General features: G+C 34.2%; 2 protein-coding genes across 2 annotated transcripts in view; one reads left to right on the forward strand and one right to left on the reverse strand.

Moving 5' to 3' along the window:
- Positions 1 to 14,068, forward strand: part of LOC136274339 (receptor-type tyrosine-protein phosphatase zeta-like) — a 148,955-nt gene that overhangs the window by 95,959 nt on the left and 38,928 nt on the right. The window lies entirely within an intron of this gene.
- On the reverse strand, positions 8,498 to 13,821 carry LOC117686109 (uncharacterized). Its single transcript, XM_066080881.1, has 9 exons — positions 13,731 to 13,821; positions 13,213 to 13,290; positions 12,769 to 12,831; positions 12,432 to 12,497; positions 10,409 to 12,199; positions 10,145 to 10,225; positions 9,650 to 9,679; positions 9,223 to 9,258; positions 8,498 to 9,078 (listed from the first exon to the last, which is right to left on the reverse strand). Exons 1-9 carry the CDS (start codon positions 13,813 to 13,815, stop codon positions 8,852 to 8,854), a joined length of 2,457 nt encoding a protein of 818 aa, XP_065936953.1. The 5' UTR covers positions 13,816 to 13,821; the 3' UTR covers positions 8,498 to 8,851.

Genomic DNA, 14,068 nt, shown 5'->3' on the forward strand with positions numbered 1-14,068 from the left:
AAGTATAAGTTTAATCAATTTTACCATGTTTTATTTAATTTTTTTTCTGATATTATTCATTTCATTATAGGATACTTGTTCTAAAAACTTCGTGGAAATAGATATATAATTAAATATAATTGTATTGGAAGTTTGAAATAATTTAAAAGTATAAAAAGTAAGGTAACCAGTTAATTGTTTTTGGTATTTATACACTCATTTGAAATTAACACACACACACACACACACACACATACTTGTAAACACATGAAACTCACTACACAAGACTTTACACCAGTAAGTCACTACACTGCTTTCTAAGCATCCTAATGAAATTTTTGGAACAAATTTGTAGAAGAGGGACTTCTCTTATGATTCAACGGGGTCAATTACCCTTTAAATCTTTATATTTATAGTTTGAATTTTCACCTGGATTCCACTACATTTGACCACGTGACTCTTCAATGACACACACACGATTCTCACTACGTTGTCAGTGTTGAAATACACACATGAAACCGACTACTACATACTCATTTCATTTATTTCACCTCAATGAGGACTTAATGCACATATTACTATATGTACTTTGAGTACATGACTATTGAAACACCTGTCCAAAATGTGTAGTTGAAAGTGCATGCAGCCAGCAGCTAATCTTTTCTTGCATCAAATGGAATTGTTTTTAAAACATATTATGGACACTTGGGACCAAGAAATGTATGTGCTATATCAATTGGCCAGGGGAAGCATGCATAGACACAATTGATCCTTTTAGGCAAAGCTGTACGTATGTCAAGAACAAAGTATTTATTCCATTATGAAAACCTTTATTTTGAAAATTAATGACATGACAACTACATTAATTAAATTTTATTTTCAAAAGGTTCAGAACAGATGCATTAAAAAAAAATAAGAATGAAAAAAATATATCTTTGCAAAGAGAGAGACATGATTGGGAAATTTCATTACTCAATACTGAATTATCATAATATGCATTACTGGTATATAAAAAAACATACATGCATTTCATTTCATATCAAGCACATGTTAATAATTACTGTGATTTTAATGATCTAAAATAGCAGTGAAGCAAAAATTCAATCCAAAATTTTGCATAAAAGCATTTATGATTCACTTAGTACAGTTTGACCAAGGCAATCACTAGTTTGGAACAGTAAAAGATACAAAACATGTGCAAGAATTCTTTCAATGTTAATATATACATTTGTTTAAAAAATGCAGTGCATAAAAACACTTGCATACACAAACATTGTTTTTGAAAGTGATTTCAAGAAATAATAAACTGTATTTGAAGCACATAAAGTATGAAAAGTTATATGAAACCCTTGTTAATATTTTCAATAAATGACATAACAAGTACATTTACCAATTATTGAATCTAATTTCATTTTAATACTGTAACGTTGAGAACAGTCTTTTCATAAAAATTAATAATCAAGGAATATGTATTTCCAAAAAGACAGACAATATTGGCAAACATCCTCAATAACCAGTACATAAGAAAATACATGTGCATGCATTTCATTTGATATCAAACTCTTGATCAAAGTTTTTTCATATCAGTAAACAATTGATAACCATTAACAGAAGTGAAGTACAAACTTATACAATCCTGATTCACTTACGGTTTGATCAAGGCAGTCATTAGTTCAGTACAGTAAAAAATACAAAACATATGCAACAATTCTTTTAATGTTACTAAGTTAAATGCAATCAGTGATAGAATACATATGCAGTGGATTGAAAAAATGTATGCGTAACCAAAACTGGTTTTGCAAGTGATTACAAGAAATAACATTTTATATGAAAGAGGGCATCTCTAATAGGCATTTAAGAAATACCAAATACATGTACACATTTTTTCAAAGAACAAATGAAATGAAACATGAACAAGCAATAACAGTTTGTATTAAAACAGAAAATTTTAAGGCCTAGATCTAGAACAATCATGACGTCATAATTGATGTGATGAATCTTTTTTTTTGTACTTTACGACTTTAAAGAAGTTCTGTAGAAAATCAAAGTTTCTAATTGAATTATGGGGGAAAAAACCCTAATACTTATATTCAAATTGACATTATTAAGAGAAAACCCCAAAACTATAATTGTAATATTTATTGGCGAATAATGGCCATGGCTACACTACAATTTTGGATTACAGTATAAATTTCAATTATTTACTGGTTACATTTGCAACCAAGGTTACCGACCCATGAAAATAGGGCGATTATGGCAACCCAAATGGCAAATACATGTAATAGAAAATTTTCAGCAATTTACAATTATTTACTGGCTACATTTGTAACCAAGGTTACCAACCCATGTAAATAGGGCGATAATGGCAACCCAAATGGCTAATACATGTAAATGGAAATGCACATGAAAATGTCAAATATGCAAATGAATCAGAAATATGGGAATATACATGAAACTGTTAAAGAACATAATAGCAAATCAAACATATCAAATTTGACACAAATAAGCAAATTGAAAATTAGAGTTGTAGCGAGCCCTGGGAACAGATGCTCACTAAATATAGCCCTATTTAAGTTCAGCTAAAGATTGCAATAATTAGAGAAACATCAATATTTAACCTTTATACAGTCATAAAACGATATAAATCCCTGCTCGAGGTCGGCACAAACCATAGAAAAGGAATCATGGAAGTCACAACATTCAGGCTGCTGGTGCGTGATCTTTTTGGAAACAAGCTGGCTGGATCAACCTCATTGTAGTGCGCCATGACAAAATCGTTTGATATTGGTTATTGGAAGTGGCAAGAACTGAAAGCATAATTAATAAACAGCAGAAATACCGTCCCAGAAATACCTTGACAGATTAACATTCACAATCATATCTAGTGGGAATATACATGTCTATGTATAGTCTCTTGATACATTTATATCAGTTACTGTAGTAAAAAATGGTGTGGGCGGGTGGGTAAATTTAACAATAAAGAATTAAAATAAACAGATTTCAAACTGGATAGCGATTTCTCGTCTGCTTCACTCCGTCGATGAAAAGGAAAAGGAAGTGCAGTGGGGTTGACTAATTGACGAAGTAGCTATTGGGGTATGCTAATCACCCCAAAAAACCCAAATAATGGTCTCTCTAATAAAGCGATTTAATTCTTTAGCAATTAAATCGAATTATTAAGAGAAAACCCCAAAACTATAATTGTAATATTTATTGGCGAATAATGGCCATGGCTACACTACAATTTTGGATTACAGTATAAATTTCAATTATTTACTGGTTACATTTGCAACCAAGGTTACCGACCCATGAAAATAGGGCGATTATGGCAACCCAAATGGCAAATACATGTAATAGAAAATTTTCAGCAATTTACAATTATTTACTGGCTACATTTGTAACCAAGGTTACCAACCCATGTAAATAGGGCGATAATGGCAACCCAAATGGCTAATACATGTAAATGGAAATGCACATGAAAATGTCAAATATGCAAATGAATCAGAAATATGGGAATATACATGAAACTGTTAAAGAACATAATAGCAAATCAAACATATCAAATTTGACACAAATAAGCAAATTGAAAATTAGAGTTGTAGCGAGCCCTGGGAACAGATGCTCACTAAATATAGCCCTATTTAAGTTCAGCTAAAGATTGCGCCATATGGACACGGAGTGTCCACCGCCATAAGGGCGGTAGCTGAACACAATTATTAAGATGCTAACTTATGATGTTTAAGAGTATATAATCTTAGAATTTAGAATGTTAAATTTATGACTAGTATTTAGCTAGAATTAAGTGTATGCCATGGCCATTACATAATTAAGACAAAGGGTACTAGTAAACTCCTACACCTGACGAAATAAACCTCTTGAAAGCTTTCGTCAAGGTTTTAAGGAAAATTTCATTGCCTTTTTCAGTCAAATGCACCCCATCTCCCTTGAATAAGCTTTTGTCGGATGGAGTAATCTTTTGATAGCGAATGTAGCCCCCTTGGTGTGCTAAAAGTTTTGTAGCTACAAAGCTATTTACTCGCACCCGTGTCTTATTGAGAGCATTGTTGTCTCTAGCATTACGCCATTTCAGTCTTGGAAGTATTTGCGACCAAATAATTCTTGTTCTTGGCAACAGTGGAGAAAGTGCATCTAAAGATTGCTCCATTTTTTCGCGCAATTCGCTAGATTTAATCTGACCAATATCATTACCACCACAATGAAGTACCAGAAAATGTGGAGGGTCTTCATACCGTAACATTTGCCTGATTTTGGGGAGGAGATGTCGCCATCTCATGCCGCCTTTTCCCTGCCACCATATGTTGGCTTCCATTGGAGAAAAATCAAGATTGGACCCCCCATTCAACCTAGCATGACTAAATGCTTGCCAAATAATTGAGGATCCAACAATCCATACTTTAACAACTTCTGAAAGAATATATGTATATATATAGATATATATATACAAACATAAAAACACATTCAAAATACTCAGTAAACAACTCAACATTTCTGTGCACTACAATATGAACATACAAGGTATAAAAACGTCAAGTAAGCCACTAGAAAAAGGGGGCAACAGTTCAAGTCCTCATTAATGAAGTAACTTTGAGGTTGGTATTCTTATATAGCGCTTATAAGCTCTTGACTCCCAACGCCCAAGTTCTTTAATTTGACCATCAGAAATGCCATTGATAGAGGCTGTTGTGGCGCCACCTATCCTAAAGGAATGCGATTTGTATTTTTTAATATCTACATCAATACATGACAGAGATTTCTTTAAAATGGCATTAAATTGGTAACGAGTTAGTGGTGATCTATCAAAATGACAGAAGAAAGGGCCTTCCATTTTAGGACGCAGCATTGAGTACTGCTTCAACAACTTTACTGGACAGACCTTACCCTCTACTGCAGGCAAAATCAATACAACTCCCCTACCAAGTTGATCTGTTTTTGAATGGGCCACATAAATTTTTACAGCTGAATTGTCCTGAAAAAATTGGATGCTGGAGACATCCATTGCATGGGAACTACTGCCTTTCTTGCTATCCAACACTAACTCACTCACCCTGAATAGACCAAAATATGAACACGAAAAAACTGCCGAAAATAATTTAACTTCATACAAGGAGCTGCAAACAACTGGAAGTACATTTATTAACCTCTCCAACAAAGCAGGTGTAATGGGAAGTCGAGCATCAGTGGTACTTATTAATCTTGACATGCCTGCCAACAGTTTTTTGACAACAAAATTTTGGGTGGGGTCTCGTGTGTATTGAAGTTTACATTTAAAACTAATGCCCGACAGATAGGTTCTTACAGATGCAGATGACAACCCTCTTACAGAACAGCTAACAATGAATTGTATGATATGTTGATCAGAAGGAGGCCATACTAAAGGTAACCCACTGGAGACCCTAAAACGGTCAAATTCAACTAAACCTGTCTCATAAGCCAGCCTAGTATTTGGTGCAATAGAACCTTGAATTAATCTGTTAAACTCAGCCTGGAAATGATGGTTAGAAAAGAATCTGGTATTGGTGTTGGTTCCAAGTCTGCCTGGGGTACAAGAGTCCGAAAACGCTGAAACTGACAACGAGACAATGCATCAGCAACTTCATTATGAACACCTAAAATATGACAAGCCTTAAATTGAATAGCACTTAACATGGATTGCAGTACTAAAGGGCGAATCAAACCCATGACACGCTTTGACTTTGATGATTTTTTGTTCAAAATTGCAACTAAGGCCTCATTGTCCACCCGAAAAACAATTTTTTTGCTAGTTAATTGATTCCCCCAAGCATGGATTGCCAAGACAATTGGTACAAGCTCAAGGAATGTTATGTCCCTCATTGCTTCTGTACCAGCCCATTCAGTTGGCCACTTAAAAAACAACCAATGGTTTCTAAAGAAAGCACCACAACCCAAATCTAAATTCCCTGCACTGTCTGTAAAAAGCTGTAAATGCTCATCATCTACCCAGTCAATCTGGGGAAAATAATAGCAGCCATTGAATAAATCTAAAAATGTAAGCCATACTCTTAAATCATCCTTAACCGCTACTGAAACCCTAATAAAGTGATGTGGTTTAACAACACCTTGCATGACATCATAAATACGTCTAGTAAATGCTCTAGCTGGCGGAATGGCCCTTAGACAAAAATTAAGTAATCCTGCAAGGGCCTGAAATTCCTTCAAAGTAGCCTTCTTCCTTGCCAGAAAACAAATTATTAAATCCTTTAAACTATACAGCTTATCTACTGGAATTTTTATTTTCATTTCTACTGAATCTAATTCAAAACCTAAAAATATTAGGGAAGTTGTAGGCCACACTGTCTTATCATCAGCTAAAGGGACACCTAACTGCCTACAAAGCTCCACAAATGTTAACATGAGTTCATTGCATGCATTATCGCCTGCCTTACCTGCAAACAAAAAATCATCCAAATAATGCACCACAGATTCTTGGCCAGAATGCTTCCTTAGTAACCATTCTAAACAAGTTGAAAACTCTTCAAAAAGACTACAAGACACTGAACATCCCATAGGCAGGCACTTGTCAAAGAAAAACATATCATTTAATCTAAAACCTAAAAGTTCAAAATCTGATGGGTGAATAGGAAGCAACCTAAATGCAGATTTGAGGTCAATTTTACCCATCAGTGCTCCTGTACCCAATAAACTTAGCAAGTTAACAGCATCATCCAGCGAGGAGTAATTGACTGAACAAAATGACTTGTCAATAAATGAATTTACACTAGAATTGGCAGGAAAAGATAAGTGATGAATCAACCTGAATGAACCATCTTTCTTTGGAACTAAACCTATGGGTGAAAGACGTAAATTAGGAAAAGGTCTTGATGTAAATGGTCCTGCAACTCTTCCAGCATGAATTTCTTTAAAAACTTTCTCAACAATCTGAAGCTCATTTTCTCTAGCAGACTTTAAGTTGGAACACTTAGTAGCAACCCTTGGACCAGTGTAATTAATTTTAAATCCTTCAACAAATCCCCTAATTAAAAATTCAGCACTCCTCTTATCATAATCAGAATTTTGTAAGTAAGCTGCAAGGACTTGCACATTAATTGGGGAAAAACCTAGGCCCTGCAGCTCTGGGTACATAAGGGAATCTGGCTCTGTGCGGTTGAGTTGGTCTTGGAGAAGGAATCTGGCTTCTGTACGGTGATGGGGATCTGTGACCTGAAAAATCCCTAGCAACAGGTTGATAATTAGAAGACCCCACACACATAACTGATGGATGAGGCCCACTACAATTCAAACATTTATGTAAATATTGACACTGTTGTTTTACACACACCCCATAATTGTTAAAATCATAACATTTTAGAAAACGTCCTCCTGTTAAAGGCTTTTGCACTGGGTTAGCTGAAGGAATCATATACATAAGCCAGAGCTCTTGGTCTACGACTCCCCATGATGCACTAGGATTTTTAGCCATTCTCATCCTAAATTGCTCGTCATAAAATTTCCACCCTATTCCTGCACACCTTGTAGCCCCTAGCCTTATAGTGTGGATGTATTTCAACAATCCTAAAAAATTTTCAGGGTGAACAACAGAATATATAGATGAAAAAATCAAGAATGCATCTGTCCACTGCTGTACATTTGTAATCTTCACTGAGGCCCGCTTAGGTTCAATGACCACTTGACCATTTGATATTGTAAGGGTTTGCTTACCATCCATCGGGATCGGATTGGATAGTAGCTGACCTAAATCAATAAAATCTCCCTTAACTATTTTTTGTTTTACTGATTCTGAAACATTTGCCCCCAAACTGTCATAAATACTGGCAACTTCATTACCTGCTGTACTGCCTTGGATAGAGGATCCAGGACCATTGACAGAGGCAGAATCCAAACTTGGAGTGCAGACAGCATCAGTAGCATCATTGGTAGCTGGCGCACTGTTTGACACGGCATTAATGTTGTCCTCTACTGCTGGAACAGGATTTGCGGTCGATCTACCGGTATGTCTCCTCTTAGTACTTTGGGCTGGTTGCCGCTCGGCGCTGGCAGACGCAGCAGGTCTCTTTCGAGCAGGTTTCCCCCTTGGCATTCTCTTATTTATCTGAAACTAACTTCTAACTATGAGAAAAAACAACGTAGCTTGAAAATTAATTACTGAAAATGTATTATTCATGCCCACTATAAATTTCAAACATGTGGCCGATTAACACTGTTTAAAATGTGCATCATCAAACGCAATAAATAAACAATGGAGAAACTAAAGCTATAAGATATTGGTCAAATATTTCTCTTTTTTAAATTTTACGATAGAATGACTTAAATTCAACAATAAAGAATTAAAATAAACAGATTTCAAACTGGATAGCGATTTCTCGTCTGCTTCACTCCGTCGATGAAAAGGAAAAGGAAGTGCAGTGGGGTTGACTAATTGACGAAGTAGCTATTGGGGTATGCTAATCACCCCAAAAAACCCAAATAATGGTCTCTCTAATAAAGCGATTTAATTCTTTAGCAATTAAATCGAATTATTCTGAAGGGGAGGACAAGAGTTTATTTGATGCCGTTTTCGGAGTGCCTGCAAGCATACTATACATATTTCATTAGTCATAAAAAGGACAAAACTACAAGATTTTTTACTTCCTTCCTTCACATTATATTCAAATTGACACTTAAAAACATGATTTTTCATTGTGTTTATTACAAGATTAAGCTCTAGTACACCCTCTCAATGTTATTGCTATGAAGCATCATTGAAAAAAAATTATATCCTGAATTTCATAAACCTGTAGTCATCTTTCATTTACTAGATCTTGACCTTCGATCATCACAAACTAAATTTACCATTAAGTTTTTCAAAATTACAAGACTGACAAATTACACTAAATTACATTTTATCAACTAGTTTTTTGTTTTCACGTTTTTGAGTTGTAATTAAATTTTTTACTGCAAATTTGATCTGCTTCCATGGAAATTTTGCCAAGCATGACTCCTTTTTCATTGCATTAAGACACTCCAACTGACAAGGAGTCTTCCCTTGGATAATGTTCCTTCTGAAAAGCTTCTTCAGGGCACCTTTCTCAGTAGGTGTCCAGTGGTGCCTGGGAGTTGGTGCTGAAACCAAAAAAAAACAAGCACTTGTCATTTGAAAATATATATTGCAGAATGTGTTTCAAAAGTAAAAGAACTTCAGATACATGTACTTTATCGACATTTGAAATAGAAAAGAAACAATGAAAGAAAGCACAAAGATAATACCTGATTTTGGTTTCTTTTTTACAGGCCCTTGGGAACCTTAATTTAAAAAAAACCTACATTAATTTCTTAATTATGCTTCATTGAATTAAATTAAGGAAAAGGAACAAGATATCTATGTACCAATGTCTACTAGCAATGTCCCTACTGTGAATAATCAAAATAAGAATAATCAACATTTAACAGGAAGCTGATATCTGGTTTGTTCAAAAATGAATATCACACCACATGACATACATTTACAAAGATGGTGTTAAAATTTCAAGCATTTGCGATTGATAGTTGCTAAGAAATCAGTGGCCATTTTTTCTCTCAAATATCTCACTATAAATAGTCTTCATAAACATGTAACACAAAGTGACAATAGTAGAACAGTATACCCCACCTCCATCAGAGCAGAGATATAAATATACTTTTATCATACACATACCTGGTTCCTGTTCTGCAGACATTGGGGAAACTGGAAAAATTAAAGGAATTGAACAAGTCAGATCATATGCAATAATGCTAAAATAATAACTGTTTTTAACTTCTGTCTCTTTAATATTAATTAAATATTATGAGAAGGGATTAAATGATTGTAATATGATAATGCATTCAAGTCAGAAACTGCAGAATGAATGAATTATTACTCACTTATAGGATATTTTGATTGTAATAGAATTCATAGTTAACAAGTTCAATATTTTTTAAAAGGAAATTCAAGGTGATGTATTAGGCTCTAGCAAAAATAACATGCAGAATCCAGATTTGTATTTTTTATCCTACTCATTGCCTTCAAATAACTAAAAATGCTTGACCAACTTCAATATCATGCATGTATACGGCATGTACACATGATTTATGTTGCCTATAGGTTTAACTTCTGATGAAATCATAACAAAGATATTTTGAAATTTTACACTATTTTGTGTGACCAATTTACCAATATCCACTGCTTCAATGTATTCTTCATCATCATCCAAGTCTTCTGTTTCCTCTTCATCACTCTCACTGTCTACTGCTTCTGTTTAAAGAAATTAATGTATCATAATAATATACATGTAGTTTTATTGTGTTATCGTAATAAAGTAAATAAATAAATATCGTAATAATCATGCATTTTTAATAACCTTGATTTAAAACCTATTTTTTTAAATTTATTAATTGATTAATACATGTATATTATATCTAGTTTACTGGCATTTACCTTTGTCATCAAGTTGTATTTCATCAAAATCTTTCCCCTTGAATTTGGATATGGATCCATTGTTTAGGCTATGTAGTATCTTTGACACTTTGGCAATCTGCATTGTATCCTCTGGTAATCTATAAAACTGTCGATGGACCCTTATGTCGTGCCCCTGAAAAGTGGCCAAGATATCCTGCGATGTCTCATTTAGGTTGAGTATTTGCGCAAGAGTTGCAAGTTGTTTCCTAAGTTTGGTAGAGGTAATAGCAGTAGGATTATCTACACCTGCCTCCTTTGCAAACCTCCTTAGGCAGTCACTTCCTCTGTATGGAAATTTGGAATCTCCCGGTTTTGAAAACAAACAGTCTCCAGAAACTTTTGCCTTTTCTCTCTGCTGAATAAGGATCTTGATATTCTTCTTCATCTCATCCGTTAGCAAAACGGCCACTTTTCTCCCCCTTTTCCCCTTTATTTCAACTCGAGTATGAGTATTGCACAATTTCTTCTCAAATTCATTTAGTGTGCTTAGTACTACTTCATCAGGTTTTCCACTTCCATTTTCAGCATCAGAAAATTCTTGCAGCTTGATACGTTCAGCCTCCCCACTTCTACGTCGGTTGAATAAAATCAGTTGCGCTAAGCACAACTGTGCCATTTTTGCATATAATGACATGTCAAACTGTACTACGATCTTTTCACAAACTGTCTCCACCTCTTTGGCCAGGTAATTATTCAGTTTGACAACATCTTTAACAACTGGAAGGAGAAGAGGTTTGTTGTATTTCTTTTCACTTAAGGAGGTTAATGCATGTCCCGATATGTCATTGGTCCATTCTGTTTCGTATAAAGTAAGAAATCGGTCTGCTTCTTCAATCTTTGCTCTGTCATTTTCTTTGATACCGTCAGACCGCATATAACGGGCGCACTTTTGTAGACTATGCCCAATCTTCAGAGCCAAGGATGGACTGGTATAGGTATGAGATTCCTCATCAAATCCAGCTATAGTACGCACATTCTGAATTAAAATATCCCAGTTTTTGCTCAAAAGAGCCTCATCTAAACACTGTATATCTTTTGATAATTTGCATGCAAATAGAAGTCTACCAACTTCTCTTAATTTTTGAGATATGTATTGAGTTTTGTGTGGCTCGTGGCCATGTTTTTCAAACAGTCTCCGACCATAATCTAGAATTCTAGGATCTGATTGAATTATCACTTTAACTTCATCATCTCTCATGGTAAGTAGTACTTTTTTGAAAAGCCCATCTTGACATTTTCTGATTGGAAGTAAAAGGCGACCTTTCTGTACAGGATTTTGGCTTTTCTTTTCAGATAAACAGTATTTACTGTGTTTCCACATGTCAGTTTTCTTATAAAAGGCCTTGCAATTCTCACATGGAATAAGGTCTTTGATCTCACATTTTGTAGAACGTTTCTTTGGAATCATTATGCCAGCTCCTTTTTCCAGAACAGATATGTTATGAGCAAAGTCTCCTTTATTCACAAGTTCCTCCCACATTTTTCTCCTTTCTTTGCTTTTTTTGGAGAAAACTAAAATCTTGGCTACTTCAACTTCTGTTTTATGTGCAAGCTCAAGGTGTCTTGCAATGTTTGCAATCATCTTCTCACAAAAGAAGCAGGCATGCAGCTTGTTTTTTAAGTTTCCATTCGAATTTTTAGGAACACCTTGAAAAGAAATGTCCTTATCTGTCTTTCCAGAGAGCATGGGATATTTTTCACTTTCAATGCTACCACAACTTTCTTCACTATCAGATACTATTTCTCTTCTAGGATCAATAGTAGGACATTCTGAAAAAACAAGATTTAATTTATTGTCCAAAAAGGGATAAAGTAAATAAATGAGGGCTGTTCTTTTATTGTTAAAGGATTTGACAATATATAGTTTAATGCAAAGACATAAATGCTACTTGATATTTATAATTGTATCATTTAAAAGCTATTTCATACACAATAGTTTTTAAGAGCCCATATGAACAGATGAAAAACTTTAATATTACATGTATAGATGAAAATCAATTACTTTCTAATCCAATGTCACTGCAAGATAATTCCCCCAAACTGTCAGGATGAAGATCATCTTGGTTTTCTAGAGTTAAAATATGTAATAAAATATTATACAGGTACAATTTTGATTGGGATTGTTTATCTTAAAATTTAGTGTAAATTGTTCATGCATTTATATTAAACATCTTATTATAACCCAAAGTTGATTTTTACTTACAAAAATAAATTTAAGTGTTAAACAATAGAAACTATTAATTATACATATTACATGAATACTTTTGAAGATAATGATACATTGACAAATTGAATTCTCTTTAATTACTGATTACAGCATTAAAAAGGACATACTATACCTTCAAAAAGAGAGTCAGAATCATTGTCAGAGCTATGGTCTGGCTCATAATCAGGGTCTTTCACTGACAAGAAAATAGGATAAAATTCATTTAAAGCTACATTTACTGTGTATTCAATAGTATTTTTAAAATTTTGGAAACCGTACAAAATTTGTCCATTTGATACGCCAATTAAAAGATACCTTTTTGAGTGTGACAAGTGTGACTTATTAATGTTGCATTTGGTCAAAATGAATACGGAAACCAATAAAAATTTTCAATGCATAGTTATGAAGAACAAATGTTTACATCTGTGTGGAAAAGGATGTCATTTACTGAAAGTGAGACAAATGGTCAGCAAATTAGAGAGAGAGAGAGAGAGAGAGAGAGAGAGAGAGAGAGAGAGAGAGAGAAAGATCTGATACATTTGAGATGGTGTGAATAAATATTAATCTTTATTCTCACCAGAATTATCATCATCATCATCACTAAGTCTATCATTTCCAGCATTCAACAGACCTTGGCCTTGCTTTGGCACTGTTCCTGAAAGTAAACAAAAACATAATTATAAAATTTTCTCTCAAACATCAGCTAGAAAATAAGATATATTGCAAGAAAGAGAGGTAGATAGAGAAAGAGAACAATAAATTCAGTTCTCTAAAGTTTAATTAATGATGACACTTAACCTGAATGTCACTACATGCGTGCAAAACTGATATATATATATATATAGAGAGAGAGAGAGAGAGAGAGAGAGAGAGAGAGAGAGAGAGAGAGAGAGAGAGAGAGCAATATCAATGAAGAGAGGGAGAAAGATAAATTATTATTCTTCAGATTAATTTATTTTTTCTTTACACATTCAACCTGAATGTCACTACATGTGTGCAAAACTAATATGAGAGAGAGAGAGAGAGAGAGAGAGAGAGAGAGAGAGAGAGAGAGAGAGTAAATACATGTAAATTATAATCAATATTTATTCTCACCAGAAAGAGCATCCTCATCTGTGTCATCATCATCACTAAGTCTATCATTTCCAGCATGCAATCGACCTTTGCCTTGCTTTAACATTGTTCCTAAAAGTAAACACAAACATTTATAACATATTTACTGGAATGGACATATTCTCAAAAATCAGCTACAAAATGAGGGATATAGCAGCAGAGAGAAAGGTAGAGGTAGAGAAAGGAAGAGAGATTTCAAAAATATTTTTGATGATGTTTGATAAATAAAACAAAATTAATCTTTAACTATGCATCAACTGATATCATTAAGAGTGAGAGAACTGAGAGAAAGACAGAGAGAAAGAGAACAAAAACTTCAG

This window comes from Magallana gigas, chromosome 4 (assembly GCF_963853765.1).
Source record: "Magallana gigas chromosome 4, xbMagGiga1.1, whole genome shotgun sequence".
Taxonomy (NCBI): Eukaryota; Metazoa; Mollusca; class Bivalvia; order Ostreida; family Ostreidae; genus Magallana; species Magallana gigas.